General features: G+C 35.8%; 1 protein-coding gene across 1 annotated transcript; it reads left to right on the top strand.

Moving 5' to 3' along the window:
• Positions 1–1,153: 1,153 nt before the first annotated feature.
• LOC121430236 (protein eyes shut homolog) lies at positions 1,154–17,662 on the top strand. Its single transcript, XM_041627513.1, has 11 exons — positions 1,154–1,163; positions 3,634–3,696; positions 4,390–4,617; positions 5,611–5,721; positions 12,341–12,580; positions 14,190–14,276; positions 14,678–14,719; positions 14,935–14,976; positions 15,135–15,191; positions 15,863–16,108; positions 17,454–17,662. The coding sequence occupies exons 1-11, from the start codon at positions 1,154–1,156 to the stop codon at positions 17,660–17,662; spliced, it is 1,335 nt and encodes a 444-aa protein (XP_041483447.1).
• The last annotated feature ends 707 nt before the right edge of the window (positions 17,663–18,369 follow it).

Below are 18,369 nucleotides of genomic sequence, written 5' to 3'. Positions count from 1 at the left end.
TCGCAAACGACCGTTTTAACATATTTTGTACCAGCTATAGGCTACATAGGCAGTTTGAAAAAAGTAAATAAAACTGCTGTTTTTGACTCGCCGTACGGCGGCCGTAGATCAAAATTGTGACCGGCAACTCACGGCAAGTTTTCAGAAAACTTTATATATTTTTAACAGCATTTCAATTTCCCTCATTAGTCAAGCAAACATTCTCCATATATGAAACCTTTTTTATGTTTGAGGTACCAAAGTAACTTACTTGGGCGAGAATAATCAAAATGTAACCCCAATAATATGCCCTCCCTTCATTCAATGTACTCCTGGGATCCGTTTTACAAAACTTGTTATAATATCTACCTCGTAAACTGCTGTTCTAAATATTGGTCAAATTTCATGTTTTTGATATCTTTGTTAAGAAGAAGCACCATTCTTTCACATCATGTATTTGAATTTATTCAAAACATTTGTAATGTAGATGAATCGTTCATATAAAATACGTTACAAAATAATAACTCTCATCTGACAAAAAGTTATTGTTATTACACTTAATGTTCATTTGAGCCCAAATTATTTTTTAAGATCATGATGAAGCTGAAAAATCTATGGTACTGGTCAATAAAATATAAAAGTTTTGTTCTTCTTTTATTCATTTTCCAACGGATTGTTGGATTGGTTATTATTAACACGCAAGCAGTTGTCCCATAATGTTATGGAATATGAATATCTTATATTTTAAAAGTTTGTCGTAAAAAAAATTCCTGGGCGAGGTTCGAATGAAGTTTTGTACTTGTATGTAAAATAATTTTACTTTTACAAGAAAATAGCATTTTATTTGATTTGTTTCAATCAAGAGCTGCTTGTATCAATTCATATTACTTGTAGATCCCATAAGTGATTTTTTTTTCTTGATGAATTTTATGCAAACTTTAATCAATATCTTCTTTCACTTTTTGTGCATTCATCTGTTCATCTTCGGTCATTTTTCCAGATTAATTGGTTTCCTTATTTTAAATTGTTAGATGTTTGTTGGTTGGTCGCCTTGATAAATAGAAGATAGAATAGGTTTGAAATACTGAATGGTTGAGAGCTCATTGGTGGATGGCCCAAACGGTCTTGCCCCCCCCCCCCCGCCCATATTTAAAACCCCGGCATCAAAACAAAAATGAGAGAAGGTAAATAGGACACAGAAGGCAACGGTGCAAAAAGAAAGGGGGCAGTTCAGGGGGCAAGACAAGTATTTAAACAAACCCAATAGCCATGGAGCGAAGCGACCGAGCTTGTCATGGGGGCGACTTTTCATTTTCTAGAGTGAAAGTGAGGATTTTATGCACACTATTGAATGAATTTCGTGTGTTAATTTTCAATAAATAAAAAATTGTAAGTTTTCCAAAGTTCTGTGGGCAACTTATTGATAACACTAGTATTGCGTTAAATATGTACATTTTTTCCAAGATGATTGTTGACTGTTTCCAGACCTAAAAAAAATTGTTGAAGTAAAAATGCCAGTGCTTGTATTGTCTCGTGTGATATCTTAGACACTTTTTTCTAATAATTGCGAATTGGTATATTTGTTTCTTGTTTTTGTTTTCAGAGCGCGACTACATGCTCCACACGCCGCGGTGGCGAAGGGCTACGACATCGTCAACATTGATTTTTTGTTTTGTTTGCTCATTAACGTTGAGGCACAGGGTGTGATATGCTTTGTGGAATGACAAAATTACAAGCTGCCGTGATGGTCACGATCAATGTATTGAATCAGCCCGTTTCTGTGCGAATTCGATTAGACTAATGTTCCACTATCTTGAAAAAAAATATAATCAAATCAATACCAAAAATTATTCAAGCGCTGTTTTTTTTTAATGCAGAACAGTCTGTTGCCCGCTTTACCTGCACGCGGGCGTGTAAATTCATCAACAAGATTTCATTAATTAAAAACTTTCTGGTTAGTCTTTAATCGCCCATGCACTTCCGAAACTTAAGAATCGATTTTTCTCATCCCAATGATTATTATTCTCCCCGAATAGCAAGGAGCAATCTTGAATATGAATTAGACCGGATTGGTAAATTAACGTGATTAAATTGAAGAATACATTGATGACAATTGTGCGGGACTGGTAATGGATACGACCAAATAATGGAAAATTAGCCTACTTATCAGATTTGTGGTGTACGCATTAACAGGGTGTACGCATTAACAGGGTCGGTGCAAAGGTGATTTGATACCGACAATACAAATGTGACGTAATGTGTTTTCTGAAATAAAGTAATATGTTATAAAAATATCTAAACTTTGACCCCTACGCTATGGTGGTAATGTCCTCCTTTCTCATTTTCTTCCAAAAGTTTGTCATAATTTCAAACAAAATGAAAAATCATAAGGGGCAGTCGGTCCCTGCCCGTTGTGGTGCCGTCCATGTTGTCATTAGTGTTTCTCGCTCTAATTTATTGTTCGAGATAGATATTTGATACTAGAAGCCTCGATTGTATTTGTAATTACAGTAATCTGCTCATATGCAAATATATCAATCTCGCAACCGCTAGAATGATTCTCTGTTCAATTCGCTGTTTTAGAGTGTCAAACAAGAATTTGGACGATGCTGACATTATATTTTTCAACAAACTACCCGACTATTGAGAAATCAAATTTATAAACCACAATTTATATCAGTTCTCGGAAGATTCCGTATGTCAAAAATAATTCGTTAGAAGCAAAAAAATCTTTAAAAAAGTTCGGGCGTAATTGATACATGACTGTGAGTTATTCCATTTTAAACGTCAACATCAGAGGGGAATGACCTGCTTTATTTGAAACCGGAATTCTTATCCTTATAATTTTCGATGTTTGATTACAAGTTTCCAAAGGAATAACATGATTGCGATTATCTGAGGTTTTGCCTTTTTCTAGAAATGAGTCTATCCACCTGTTGCCATTCATCCAATTAACATATCGGTCAAAATGGTATATAAGCATAATCAGGGGCGGGGCAAGGGTACGGGGGTGATCCAAGCAGTTCTGGATCCAAGACCGCCGAAAATTATTGATGGCATTTTCCTCAACTCTCAATAGAAAATATAGGTAATATAAAATTGTACGACAAAGCCGTCTCTAATTTTATTCCCTTTCTATTTTATTCTCATTTTTTGTCGTCTCCCCTATTATTAATATTTTGAAATATCGCATAAATGACAATGAGTCAGTTTATCCCCGCCCTCTCATGGCGCTGCGTCTGTACCCGTTTATCATTTTATACTGTCGATACAATTCTCTTTCTTTATTGGGTGTTTAAAGTATATAAACACATTAAGGTTTTCATGTTACACGAATGGTAAAATATCATGCACCATGGCCTACCATGAACTGTATTCATAATTGTATATAATTATGGCCTACATGCAGAACAGAAATGATGAGGTATGAACCGCTTCAGGCTAATCAAGGGATAAATTAATGTGTAAGATTTAAAGAATGCAGTAATAATGCATCGTCATTGAAGTGCATTGACAATATCAAGCATTTTTTAAAATTATTTTCCAGTGCTCCCAGGACTTAACGAAAAAGCTCAAGAAATTGCCACACTCATAAGTGGTCGTTAGTAGTTTATCATTATTAAGTCAAATTGTTTAATCCCATTTCCTTTTTAGAAATTTCCGGTCATTGGAAAAGTAACACGAATACACATCATCACTCTATTGGCTTATCGATAGGTAAGTTTTAAAACTGAATTCAAGTGTGACACGATGTCCAATGATTACGAAAAACTACTACTGTAATCGTTATGCTATTATTGTCGTCTTCTTCTTTTCTTTTTCTTTGTCAACCTCATCACCACAACCACCGCAATCATCGTCATCATCATCATCATCATAATCATCATTATCATCACTTTCATCATCATCATCATCATCATCAATTATCATCATCATTATCGTGACTATCATCATCATTATCATCATTATCATCATTATCATCACTTTCATCATCACCAAGAAACACCACCATCATCACAACCACAGCCGCCATCATCATCATAATCACACCATCATCAGCAGCATTATCATAATAAACATCATCATTAAAATCATCATAATTTATCATCTCACCATCATCGTCGTCGTCACCATCATCATCATCACCATCACCAACACTAGGCCTACATATAACACCTCTTTAATTATAATCTAGAACGTCAAAATCATCCCGATAGGCCTATTTGCCAATTATTTTCCTCATCATCATGCTCATTTTCATTTCTTATTTTTAATATGCGAACATTAATCTTAAATGTATTACGAGAAAGAGCTAAGTGTTCTTTATCATTAACGATGCGTCTTATTTTTATACAAGTGTAGTTCTATGCTACTCTGATATCATTATTAATTTCAAAGCCTTAATTACAGGATTGGACATTGAGAACCGATCACGGCGAGCGGGATCAACATCGCCAGGTCATGCGTCAGCACCTCCACAAAAGAACGTATCAGTACTCACTGAGAACGAATGCCAGTCGATCACCAGCCCCGATGGAACAGTGATACAACTCGTACCTAAACTCATTCCCAAACTACGAGGTCGTCTTCCGGCGAGTATGGGCAGCATTGGTCGACATCTCATATGCCATTTACCAGGTGACTAAAAATAGCCCTACTTTCAGGCGCACCAAATAATCATAAATCATATATCCATACGACATATAAACCTACTATGGTTGATAACATAGGACCCTCGAACACAGACGCATATCAAACATCGTATGACAATACATTAATACGTCACCACGGAGCCATCGGGCATGGTGGCTCAGTGGTGGTGCGCCCGCCTCATTAAAGGGAGGACGTGGGTTCGATCCCCGGGCGAGTCATATCAAAGACTTATGAAAATTGGACTTATGAAAATTTGACTTTCTGCTAGGCGCTCAGCACCGATATTGGACGAGGATATTTATATAAAGTACCGAAGCGATAACGACAGTTGTGTCACGGCGGCATGGTTCTAAAAACAAATGAGCCCGCCGAGTGAAAGCGTGTGTTCCTCATAGGAAGAAATAGGTGAAAATGACTGCTATCGGAATTTGATTGCTTGCAACCTATTTTTCAGACGAGTCAAATTCATACAAATGTGTACAGACGATCGTCTGCTGCGACTATGTTTAGAACCAGCCCGCCATGACACCATGGAAACTGACGTCACACTTCGATACTCTACAGATTATTACGCTATGTATGACCCGCTGGTAGAGCATTAAGACAATCTACATGTAAAACATGAACTTCAGAAAATTCATGGGTCATCATTAATCATGATCATTGTAATTAACAAACGATCCAACAGTTTTAAGAAATCTTCTCAACAGGCAACCCCAAAAGTTGCTTCAACAGATTAAGACCTAATTGCATTCTGGTCTTTCGTGAGCATCATTTCCATTATGCTTATCGTCTCCCTGATGTATTAATATATTAAGTAATTAACTTAGGACCACATCTCTCTCTTAAGACATGTAAGAAATCGCGGTCACCATCAAGCCACAGCCCCGAACCCCCCCCCCCCCCGCCTCTGCTTCTACCGCCGCAGCCACTGAAATAACTGTAGTAGTCATTATCAACCATTTATATTTCTTTCAGGGGGTGCGTGTGCCCTCAAACCGTGCAGCAATGGAGGAATCTGTATGGAAGAGGGAAACGGGTACACGTGTTCATGCGGTACAGATTTCACGGGGACCAACTGTGAAACAGGTAGATTGGCATCCCGAATATGATACCAATGATAATTATAATGATACTTACGGTAGTGATGATCGTACTTATACTAATTATGAGAGATTATAACGAGATCTACAAGTAATTGTGAAAATAATGGTAACAGTAAAAACAGTTATGATAATAATCGTAGTTTTTCTATTGATTTTTAAAAATCATGATAACAGCCATAGTATTCCCTCTAACTATACCGATAGGCAATGTAACAATGTTGATAAAGATGATGTTCGGAAAGATTACAAGAGTTAAATGATAATAACAATATTAATACAATAATAATTTAGCATTTGTAATGCTCAATTCCTTTATGTATTTACTCGGCTGTACATTACAATAGTTAGCAGATACATGTAAATAAACTCGACTGAAGCATTTTCAGACCTCTGTCCGACGGGGTGGTTCTACAATGGACAAAAGTGTTATTCTCAGAAGGGAAGCTATGGCATGAGTCATGATACTGCAAAAAGGACTTGTAGTAGCATACGTGTCGATCTACAAGGCTATGCCGGAGAGAGACAGGCATCGTTGCTATTTGTTGAAAGTCAAGAAGAAAATGACGCCGTTGCCGTAAGGTTCCTGGGAGGATCCTATGAACGAATATGGCTGAATTGCAGGAACAGGGGAACGTGGATCTGTGAAAAGGATGCTTTGGGGACTACTTCCTCTTGCACAAGTAAGTTGAATAGGGTTAACTAACAATCACTATCATCATCATTGTTAATAGCAACAATGTGCTATGTTGAACCGACAGACGTCAATGTTATCGACCGATTGACTGACTAAGGGATTGTTTGATTGATTGATTGTCTGAATAATGATTGATTGATTGATTGATTGATTGGCTTCGGCGAAGTTTGAATGAAATATTGTGCTTATTGGTAAAGGTAATTTTTACTTTTTATTAGAAAATAGCATTTCACTGGATTGGTGTCAATCGGGAGCTGCTTGTATAACTTCATAAAATACTTGAAGTTCCCATAACTTAATTTTTCTTGATGAATTTTATGCAAACTTTAATTAATATCTTCTTTCACTTTTCCTGCATTCGTCTTCGATCATTCTTTTCCGGATTTATTGGGTTTGTTTCTTTTTATTGTTAGATGTTTGTTTGTTGGTAACTGCCTTGATAAATAGGCGATAGAATAGGTTCTAAATATTTAGTTGATTTGAGTTCGTTGGGTTAGCTATAGGCCAGGGTGGTTATTTGCACATGTCTGTTTCTGTAAGGATTCGATAAGACCCATGTTCCACAATGATACCCGGAAAGGAAAATGATCATCAAATCAATAACAAAAAAAAATCTGTCACTTAAGAATAGTCCCTCCCCAAACAGCCGGGCGTGTATATGATTTAATTAATTAGAAACATGCTGCTTAGACTTTTAATAACCGCCCATATCCCTAAATTGAGAATCAATTATTCTCATCCCAATGATTGTTATTCTCTTAGAATATCATGGAGCAACCTTGAATGACCACACCTTGAATTCGATCGGACTGGTATATTGAATTGAAGAATAATGACAATTGTGGGGACTGGTAATGGCCACGACCACAGAATGGGAAATTAACATATTTTCCAGGTGGGTGTTTCATAAAGCTGTTCGTAAGATAAGAACGACTTTAAGAACGACTGGTGATCCTTTCTTTTGGTAAATGGTATACACCATAGGCGATGGTTTAGCGCGTAAGAAAGGATCACCAGTCGTTCTTAAAGTCACTCTTAACTTACGAACAGCTTTATGAAACGGCCCCCAGATATGTGTTCTATATTAAATAGGGTCGATGCAAAGGTAATTTGATACCTGTGGGGGCAGACAATCCAGAAATGACGTAATGCGTTTTCTGATATAAGGTAATAGAGGTATTGTAAAGATATCTAAACTTTGACCCCCTACGCTATGGTGGCAATGTCCCCCTTTTTCATATTCTTCCAAGTTATGTCATAATTTCAAGCAAAGTGAAAAATCATAAGGGGCAGTCGGCCCCTGTCCGTTGTGGTGCCGCCCATGACGTCGTCAGTATTCCTCGCTTTAATTGGCTGTTCGAGGTACATTAGGTATTTGATACTAGAACCCTCGATTATGATTTATCAATATACATTAATCTGCTCCTCTGCACATTTCGAATATCAATCTCGCAACCGTTAGAATGATTCTCTGTTCAATGCGCTGTCTTAAAGTCTCAAACAAGAATTTGGACGAAGCTGCCATTATTTTTCATATTTTTATTTTAATAAAATAGCCGACTATTGAGAAATCACAATTTATATCAGTTCTCGGAATATTCCGTACTTCAAAAATAATTCGTTAGAAGAAAAAAAACTTTCTTTGAAAAATTCCGGACGTAATTGATGCACGACTGTGAGTTATTTAATTGTAATCATCAACATCAGAGGGAATGGCCTGCTTTATTTTTAAATCGGAATATTTATGCATTCATTTTTTGATGTTTGATTACACGTTTCCAAAGGATTAACATGATTGCGATTATCTGAGCTTATGCCTTTTTCGAGAAATGAGAACATCAACCTGTTGTCATTCCTCCAATTAAGATATCTTCATTCGGTCAAAATGGTAAGTATAATCAGGGGCGGGGCAAGGGTACGGGGGTGATCCAAGACGGCCGAAAATTGCATTTTCTCCCATTTCTCAATAGAGAATAGAGGTGATACAGAATTGAACGATAAATCCATCTCTTATTTACTCCCTTTTCCATGATTTGCCGTTTTCCCTATTATTAATATTTTGAAATATCGCAAAAATGACAATGAGTCAGTTCCACCACCCCCCCCCCCCCCACCTCGGTGGCTCTGCATCTGCGTCTGTATCCGAGTATTGAATTAACTATTTTTTTTACTGTTTATATTTCTTTGACTATGCTGAGTTGCTTTTTTTAGAATATAGCCACATTTCTCATGTTTTCATGTTACAAAAATGGTAAATATCATGTACTATTATGGCCCATGCACTATAAACAATTGTGACCTACACGAGCAATGGCAATTGTGAGTTCTGAATCGCTTCAGTCTAATATAGGGATAACTTGATAGTTGATGTGTAAGATTAAAAGAATGCAGTAATAATGCATCGTTACCACTAGCGTTCATATGGGGGACAGACTGCCCCCCCCCCCTGACGAGTCACAACCCATGCAAGGGACGTATGCCTGCCCTTCCTGACGAGTCACAGCTGATCCCTGACGAGGCACCGGTGGCCCCTCCTGTGAAGTTGGAGACCTTTTTTTTTCCTTGTCAAATTTTTTGGCGGACGATTTTGCCCCCCCCCCCCCCTGTGGAAAATCCTAGGTACGCTACTGATCGTTACTGAAGTGATTTGACAATATTGACAAGCATTTTTAATTATTATTATTGTGCAGTTCTTTCCGAATTTTAATTAACTCTCGAGAAATTTGCTGCACTTGAGTAGTTTTTACCATTATTAAATCAAATTGTTTAATCTCATTTCCTTTTAGAAATTTCCGGCAGTTGGAAAAGTAACACATATACATGTACGCATCATCACTCTATTGGTACTCTTGATAAGTAAGTTGTAAAAACTGAACTTATTTGTGACAAAGAGTACAAATATTACGAAAAAGTATTGTTCCCGTTATGCTAATATGCTATTGTCGTCTACTTCATCATCGTCGTCGCCATTACCGCAATCATCGTCATCACAATTATGATCATCACTATCACCACCTTAGCCGCCAAATAATCACCATCATCATCTCAATTATCACGAACCTCATTATCATCGTCGCCGTCATCATCATCACCAACACATCAACAATCGCTGTAATCATAATCGTCAACATTGAATTTATCCCTATATAGGCCTAATGACAAATTATTTTCATCATCATTATGCTCATTTGCAAGTCTTTTTTTTCGAAATACGTGAATGCTTAATTCTACGATGCATTACGAGAAAGAGCAAAATGTTATACCATCTGTATCAACTGTAGGTCTTATTTCCATTCACGAGTAAGTCGCATATGTACAAACACACACCCTCACACACACACCCACGCAAACACGCACACACACACACACACACATATATATATACTTTTCACTTTTTCATGTCAATGCCAGAAGTCTTCAGAGAAATTTCGATCATTTTAACGCACTGTTATCATCGCTCAATTTTAATTTTAGTGTTATTGCAGTATCTGAGACTTGGTTTAATCTCAATACAAATATGAACTTATATAATATCACAAACAATAATCTTGTTAACCTGTGTAGACAGAACAAAGTTGGCGGTGCACGCATTATACATTTAAAAAAAAACTTTAATTATTCGCTACTTAGCGACCTTTAATGTATAACAAATAATTACGAGATGTGTTTTTATTGAAATTACTCATGGTAACAAATCAATCGTTGTAGCATGCATATATCGACCACCGAATAGTGACATATCTGATTTTATTGTATCAATGAATAATGTACTGGAAATATTGGGAAGTGAAAAGAAAGAAATATACATAATGGGTGACTTCAATATAAATTTAATTAATTATAGTTCACATAGGAAGACAAATGATTTTTTAGATATGATGCATACTTTCAACATGTATCCTTTGATATCAAAACCGACCCATATATCAGCAAATAGGGCTTCTTAATTGATAATATTTATACTAACTCACTTGACAAAAAGATCCACAGTGGAATCATATATGATGATATTTCCGATCACTTCCCAGTATTTTCTATTTTGAAAAATGAACAATAAAACATAACTACCACCAAATGAAAAAATCATTTCAAAAGAGATTAATGAATAATGCAAATATACTGTCATCTAAAGAATGATTGAAAAATATTGATTGGTCATGTACTGAAAACTGTGCTAATGTTAATGACATGTACAATAATTTTTTTGAAAAAAATTCTTATGCATATGATTAATGTTTTCCACTTCAGGCAGTTTGTAATAAACAAAATTTATCTAAATTTAAGAAACCATGGATTAATAAGGGCATACTTAAATCCATAAGTCGTAAGAATAAATTGTATAAAATAAGTCTAAAAAATACAAATTCTCATCATGTTATGAAAATAAGCTTATAAGTATTATTCGTTTAATATTCCAAATAAAGATATTACAATGATATTTTTCATCAATCCAAGGTGATATGAACCGATTAACTGATTTTCTTACTAAAAATGACATTTTAATACAGGAACAGTTTGGTTTTCGGAGGAATTATTCCACTTCTATAAGTGTGATATGTTTTTCTGATTATATTTTAAATGAAATAGAGAAAGGTAAGTTTTGTTGTGGAGTTTTTATGGACCTGTCGAAAGCAGTTGACACCATCGACCATTACATTCTTTTAATAAAAAAATAAGTTTATATGAAATCAGGGGTTTATCTTTACAAATTAGATGTTAATTTAGGTATACCACAAGGTTCCGTGCTCGGGCCCCTCCAATTTTTAATATATGTTAATGATATTATGAAATCTTTTAATTTATTGAAATTTTCACTCTTTGCTGATGATACTGTTGTTTTGGTTCACATAAAAAAATCACTCTTACAGCTACAATGAACAAAGAATTGAACATGTTGAATGACTGGTTTGTATGTAATAAACTTTCCTTAAATTGTAAGAAAACAAAGTGTATTATTTTCTATTCTAAACATTAAAATCCATTGAATACCGAGCCAATAAAAATTTTGTTCAAAGTTTTCAAGAAGTATTGGTGTTTTATCAAAACTTAGGTACTGTTTACCCGGTAAAATATTAGTTAACATTTATAATGCTATAATCTTGCCACACCTTAGTGTAATGAGATATGGGGTAAAACGTATTTTAGAGACACTATATTTTACAGAAAAGAGCACTAAGATTAATAACAAAGAGTGACTTTTGTAGTCACAGTCTACCATTATTTCTTAATCTAAAAATCATTCCTGAATATGATCTTGTAAAACTAGGCGTATCTGTCATTTTATGTTTAAGTACCACAGAGGAATTCTACCCAAAATATTTAATAATATGTTTAAAACCAATTGTTGCTTCCATAGTTACCACACACGTATGCGAAATAATCTTTGTGTTCCTTTTACTTACTTAACAATGCAAACTCATTCTATTCGGTACACAGGTGTTCATGAATGGAACTCACTGTGCAACAATCTGAAGTCATGTTCAACACTCTCTCGTTTCGAACTATTACTGAAACGATCAATTTTCGAAAAACTATCATTTTTAGCTGAGTAGACTCCATTTTCTTCTTCTTTTATCCTCTATTATTCCTCTCTTATCTAATTTTTCTTTCTCACTTTCCTTATTCTTATGTTGCAATGTGTGTTTGCGGGTGTATGTGGTTTTTTAATAGGTATGGTGTGCAGGCCTTTAGCTATGTTTTTAAACAAAGTTAATTTAATATCATTTTTTTTTTGTATTTTATTGTATATCTTAATTGTCATTTAGGGCCTCAAATAATTATAAGCACAGGATGCTTTTTCAGAGGTCCTGGCTCATTATTTAAATGTATTTGTTTACTTTGTAACTTCTTGATTGTTTATATATATATATATATGCTACCTGACATGTCATTATTATTGATTTCAAAGCTTTGATTACAGGTTTGGACATTGAGAACCGATCACGGCGTGCGACATCATCATCGCCAGGTCATTCGTCAGCACCTCCACAAAAGAACGTATCAGTGCTCGCTCAGAACGAATGCCAGTCCATCACCAGCCCCGATGGAACAGTGATACAACTCGTACCTAAACTCATTCCCAAACTACGAGGTCGTCTACCAGCGAGTATGGGCAGCGTCAGTCGCCATCTCATTTGCAGCTTACCAGGTGATTATACATATCTCCGCTTTAGGGTGCTCCAATAATTAATCGTACACTGCAAAAACTCCGGTGTTCATTTAACACCAGCCCAGTATTATGTCCACACCAGAGAAGTGTTAAACAACACCGGTTTCGGTATTAGTCTAACACCAGATACATAGGTTTTTATACAACACCAATTAGTATTTTAAAAAAAGAATCGGTTTGATTCCAAACTGGTGTGTTGTTTCAATAATTCTCTGGCGTGGACATATAAAGATTCCGGGCTGGTGTTAAATCAACACCAGAGTTTTTGCAGTGTATACGACGGACGCAAACGTATTTATAAACTTCGTGTGTCAATACGTCGTTGTAATTATAATTATCTAGGCCCAAATCTTCTACCCGTACTTAATACATGTCCGTACGACCAATCAACGTAGTATGCGATAATACTCTTGTGTATATGCATGCACGAATAATGGGGGGACGAGGCCCCCGGGTAGGCAAAAAGGGGGCGCCAAAAAGAAGAAAGCAGAGGAAAAGAAAGAGGGAGGCGAAGAAGAAGGGAAAGAGAAAAAAAAAGAGATAGAGAGAGAAGAAAAAAAAAGAAAAAGAGGGAATGGGCGCCGAATCGATGTTCGATCTAGGAGTGCACCGAATTTCTGTTCGACCTAGGGGGGCTGAATTGATGATCTAGCTAGGGACGCCGAATTGATGTTCGACAAATGGGAGGGGGCTCTAAATTCATGTTCGACATAATTATGGGCGCGCCGGAATGATTTTCGACATAGGAGCAAATTCCTACTTGACCTTTGGGGCGCCCATTAGATGTTTGTTCTGGGGTGCCAAATTCATGTTCAACCCAGGGAGGGGCACTAAATTCATATTCGACCATTGCGCCGCATTGATGTTTGACCAGGGCGCCAAAATCAAGTTTCACTTGAGTTTGGCGCTCGCGCTCGTATCAAATACATATAGCTAGATGCCCATCCTGATCATTATTACCAAATGCTTAGAAAGACAAAATTTGAGGTCAGAATATCAAAGAATTTTATCTTGCTCCTTGCGTTTGCTTCAATTTTTAAGTAAGGTGACGATCGATCGTGTTCATCGTTAGATAAGTGCTTAGAATGTCCAACTTTGGATCGAAATATCGAAAAAATTTCTACGACCCCCGTTGTATTTGCAGATCTGTCTCTTCCACAGAATTAACTGTTACCCACTTTAACAGCCCCCCCCCCCCATAGGAACAATAGAGGCAAAGTTGAAAGTGCGAATGATAGTAATCCACTCTTATATAGTCATCGGATCCTGACATGCCCGCACACAATATATTCTCTTTCTCCGGGTAACCATTTAACACCTGGGTGGAGAGTGGCAAAGTTGGATCGACACCTCCCCAAGGGACGCTAGACCGCGATGGGATTCGAACACACGACCCTTTGATTACGAGTCTAGAGTCAGAATCGCTAGACTACGAGGCTTCCTATGTATTTACTCTGAATTGCAAGTTGTATAAATTTTAAAAAAGTGTTTTGGAAAATCAGTCGTGATAACAAAAACTCTAATATGCATTAACTTTATCATATTGTACGTAGTCTAATATTGTTTGTTTTATTTTATTTTCCTTGAGAAATAACTATTTTGAAAGAGAGCATCGCGAACACGGAAATGGAAACAGTCAGCTCACGTACAATTGACTATGGAACAACAGCCACTGGTAAAACCACTTCCCACTTCCCCAGGTCTAGATTTTCTCTTCTCTATAATATTTCAGTGCAAATATTTATTTGATTTGGTTTCATTTGGGTTTATTTGATTTATTGATTTCCGTTTCATACAAATATAACACAAACAAGTCAAAACTATCAAAAGTATATGATTAGATTTTAAGGAACATATTCAAAAATATAAAATTACGTCAGTTTATTTATTGCACTTCAAAGTCAAACAGAGGGTCTTGCCGAAAAAAAGAAAAGTTTTTATTTACTTGTTACTCTATAAACTACAAGTTGTATACATTTTTTTAAATGCTAAGCAATCAGGCGTGATGCAAGAAATTTTGATATATGCCCTGTTAAATGTTATATCATGATTTTTCCCCTTTTGTCTTTACTTCAGAATTCACTACTACACTAGATAGCACGGTGATTACAATTGCTGGTAAGATTTATAAATATTCATATATCAAACCCCGAAATTATCTATTTCCTTATCTTACTGTTCAAATATTCAACCACTTCTTACTCTAAATTGCAATAAGTATTGCTGGACAATATTTACCATGATCATTAAAAAATGATATGCTTTAACTTTTTCACAATGTATTAACACTTTTTCAAATTGTTTACACTAATTTGTTTTTTTCTTTTCTTCAGATATGACTACTACGCTAGGTACCACGAAGATTACAGCTGCGGGTAATATTTACAAACCCTCGAATTATCTGTTCCATATCTTAGAGTGTAAATATTTCATCACTTCTTTCTCTAAATGGCAAGATGTATAAATTTCAATAAATATTGCTAGACAATTTATCGTAACTTTTTTTCTTACAAATATATTTTGTTTTCTTCAGAAGTAGCTAGTAATCAAGATAGCACCTCGATGTCCAGTATGGAAACAGCAGCGACTGGTAAGATTAAAACAAAAATGAAACAAATTCTCACTTCCCTTGCCTCAAAGTCTATTGTCCCTATCTATATGGTGCAAATATTTATTCACTTATTAAACTAGATTGCAAGCAGTGTAAATCAAACACAAAATATTGCTTTCGTAGCAGTCTAGATTATGCATATGCTTATGACCTTGTCACACTGTAATCTCGTGTTTTGTTTTTGTTTTGTATATAATTAAGTATTATGCAAGATAGCACCACAGCGTTCATTAAAACAAAAGAATCATCTAAGATATACGGACTTTAGGTGATTTTAGACCAAGTGGGTATTAGACGAAATAATTTTCTTATTATCTATTCAATTTTTCTCAAACTTTTGTTCATCTGTTTCTTTGATTTTCTGTTTTCGCGCAAGCTAATATTGTTCCCAAAGTTTAATTTCCCTTTCAGGAGGCAGCAAGAATCTGTGTCCCATCTACGAATCTATACAATCCACGAACACCACAATTGCTCTATATGGACAGTGATGATATTCGTACCTTTGTGACCATATCTATAACCATTTGTGATTTGTCAGCATATTTCGATGTCTGCGCAATGCGGTTTCTACCCAAATACTGTGGATATTTTTAGTTGATGGAAAGCAAAATATTAATTACTATCTAATTTCCTATTCTTTTTTTTTGTAGCATCGACCGCAAAAATGATCGTGACGGATCCAATCACTCCGTACAAAATTTTTCTTGCTGATCTCCATGAAGATTTAAACTTCACCTCTATCCCCTCCACAATGGAGGCCAGTTTCGTCACCTATGACACCGTAGAGAAGAAGGTGTACTGGACTGACACCGAAGTACACCAAGTGTATCGTGCTGGCACTGATGGGCAAAACAAGGAACCTGTCACCCATCAAGCCCATGTTGAAGAAAACTCCAGTACGTCTATACACTACAAAATACAAGGTGTTAGACCTAACACTACCGGACGTGCTTAATGATGATCAACAGTGAAAAAAAATCAATACCTAGTGTTCGTGTTATGACACATTTTGGTGGTACTTTCAATTTGATAAGTTTTCTTAGTTATATAAAATTTTCATGTTTGGTGTTTCACCCCTAGTGACAACTCTGGGAGTTGCACTCTCGCAGAACCGACTAAAATTGTTTCTCACATTCTAGTTTTTTTTAAGTGTGAACATCTTTCTTCGAATAGCGATTAACATGCTTGAAATACGCCAAGATGTATAGACAAACAGTGAATGAGAATCTGTTTTTTCTCCGATATTATATTTCCAGACCAAGTCAAATTAACTGAAGCACCCCCTACTAAAAAGGCATTTGTATTCCAAAGAGCATATTATAGATATGTTTAATTCTTGGGAAGTGTATATTGATGTGGGCAATTAAACAAAATCTTCACCTCATTAAAGATATTGTTTAACTTTGTGAGCAGCTGATTTAAAAAATTCTCAAAACAAGATAAAACATGTGTACAAGTGCATGTATTAGAACTAATAAACCCTGAAAACTACCATTAATGAGAATGAAAAGCTATAACTACAAGGCAAACCCCGATTTTGTGAATAGGCGTCTTATAGACACCTAAATAGTACACGTAAGTGTATGGGATGAAATTAAGATGGTGTTTCCGGTCACTTTTTATTTTAATTTTTGAAGCACTAAATAATTATTTTAGAACACAATTTTTTCTGGGCTTCATTTTTGTAACAGACACAGGTGACAAGTGTGACCTTCTAGCTCAGATTTTTTAAAAGTCAAACCAATGTTAACCAATCACTTTAACAAATGACTGATATATTAGCTAGCTCTGTGAAACAAACATATTTTATATACTCTTATTTATTTCTTTTTCCTTCTTTCTTCTCCCCCTTTCACCTCAGTTAGTTTTCCACTTGTAAAACAATAGGGCTCGTCGCCTTCAGGCACACTTTAAAAAATATTGGGTAAAAATACTCCATGAGGGTAAATATGTGTCCAACCAACACTTGGAGATTTATATTTATCCAGTGTGATGAAACTTTGCCCGTTCTAAAGAAATTGCTGCTTATTTTTTAATCTTTCTGGATAATTCTTCCCGCATAAAACACTGACCCAAATTGGTTTGACACGTAATTACCCTCGTGGTGCTTAAGATTGTCCCCATTTTTTTTTACAGTGCATATTTGACACCGCCCCCCCTTGTTTGTATCTGTAAATTTGGAGCTCCTTTCTCGATGTTCAATGGTAATTTCAATTTTATCTATTTTCTTAATTTGTTTAGGTCCAAGATCAATTGCACTTGCGGAATCATTAGGAATTCTCTTCATCGCGAAAACAGGAAGAATGATAACGACTTTGGATGTTAGGAATGGTAGCGTATTTCCAAAGAATGAGACTGATTTCGTGAGCGGATTTGCTTCCTTTCCTCGGGCTTTGGTAGTGGACGAGGAGCAAGGGTGCGTGTTATCCAAAATGGGTATTCCGAGCTGAAAATAATTATATCTAAATAATTAGAGCAAAAATCACGGAACAAATTGATAACAATTTCCTAAAGGGGTGCTCCGAGTTTAAGATAGTTATATTCAAATAATTAGAGTAAAATTCACTGAGCGCGATGATAAAAAGTTCATGAAATCTGATAACAAATAACGAAGTTATTGAAATTTTGAAGTTTAGCAGTATTTTGTGAAAACAGGTCATGAATGTGAAATAGCCGGGTTGATGTTGCCATGCCTACACTGACAGATTTCATCGGTTTTTACATGAACTCATAATGATTTAATATTTTCATACATGTGTGTAAGATATGACCAGTGGCGGATTCAGGGGGTGGGGGACATCCGGCAATTGCCTACCCTTTTAGAGCTACATATTTTGGGGGGCGTCGTAAATGCGCTAATGAAGGCCTTTTTATTTATCTATTTATTTTTTTGTACCGTAAATTACCATTAATATTTGGTAGTGAAGACCTTTTTGGTCAGAAATCCCCCCTTGGGTAATTCTGGATCCGACCCCGAATATGACTATGCCCTGCATTACCAATTTTTTTACCAATTAAATTTCGTCCCAAATTTGTATCACAAATCCCAAACTGCCTGGTATTGTCATGGAAATTCTCAGCTTACATTTTGGCAAGTCATAGTTTAAACGTTCGTGAAGGTATATGTTTTATTTCATGAACATATTTATGACACACC

This window comes from Lytechinus variegatus, chromosome 16 (genome assembly GCF_018143015.1).
Source record: "Lytechinus variegatus isolate NC3 chromosome 16, Lvar_3.0, whole genome shotgun sequence".
NCBI lineage: Eukaryota > Metazoa > Echinodermata > Echinoidea > Temnopleuroida > Toxopneustidae > Lytechinus > Lytechinus variegatus.
This window is presented reverse-complemented; position numbering and strand designations above follow the sequence as displayed.

What these genes read in the sequence shown, in the direction of transcription:
- LOC121430236 (XM_041627513.1), top strand. An exon ending in CTCTATTGGCTTATCGATAG is followed by an intron (nt 3,697 to 4,389) that starts GTAAGTTTTAAA and finishes CCTTAATTACAG; the next exon opens with GATTGGACATTGAGAACCGA. An exon ending in TATGGAAACAGCAGCGACTG is followed by an intron (nt 15,192 to 15,862) that starts GTAAGATTAAAA and finishes TTTTTTTTGTAG; the next exon opens with CATCGACCGCAAAAATGATC.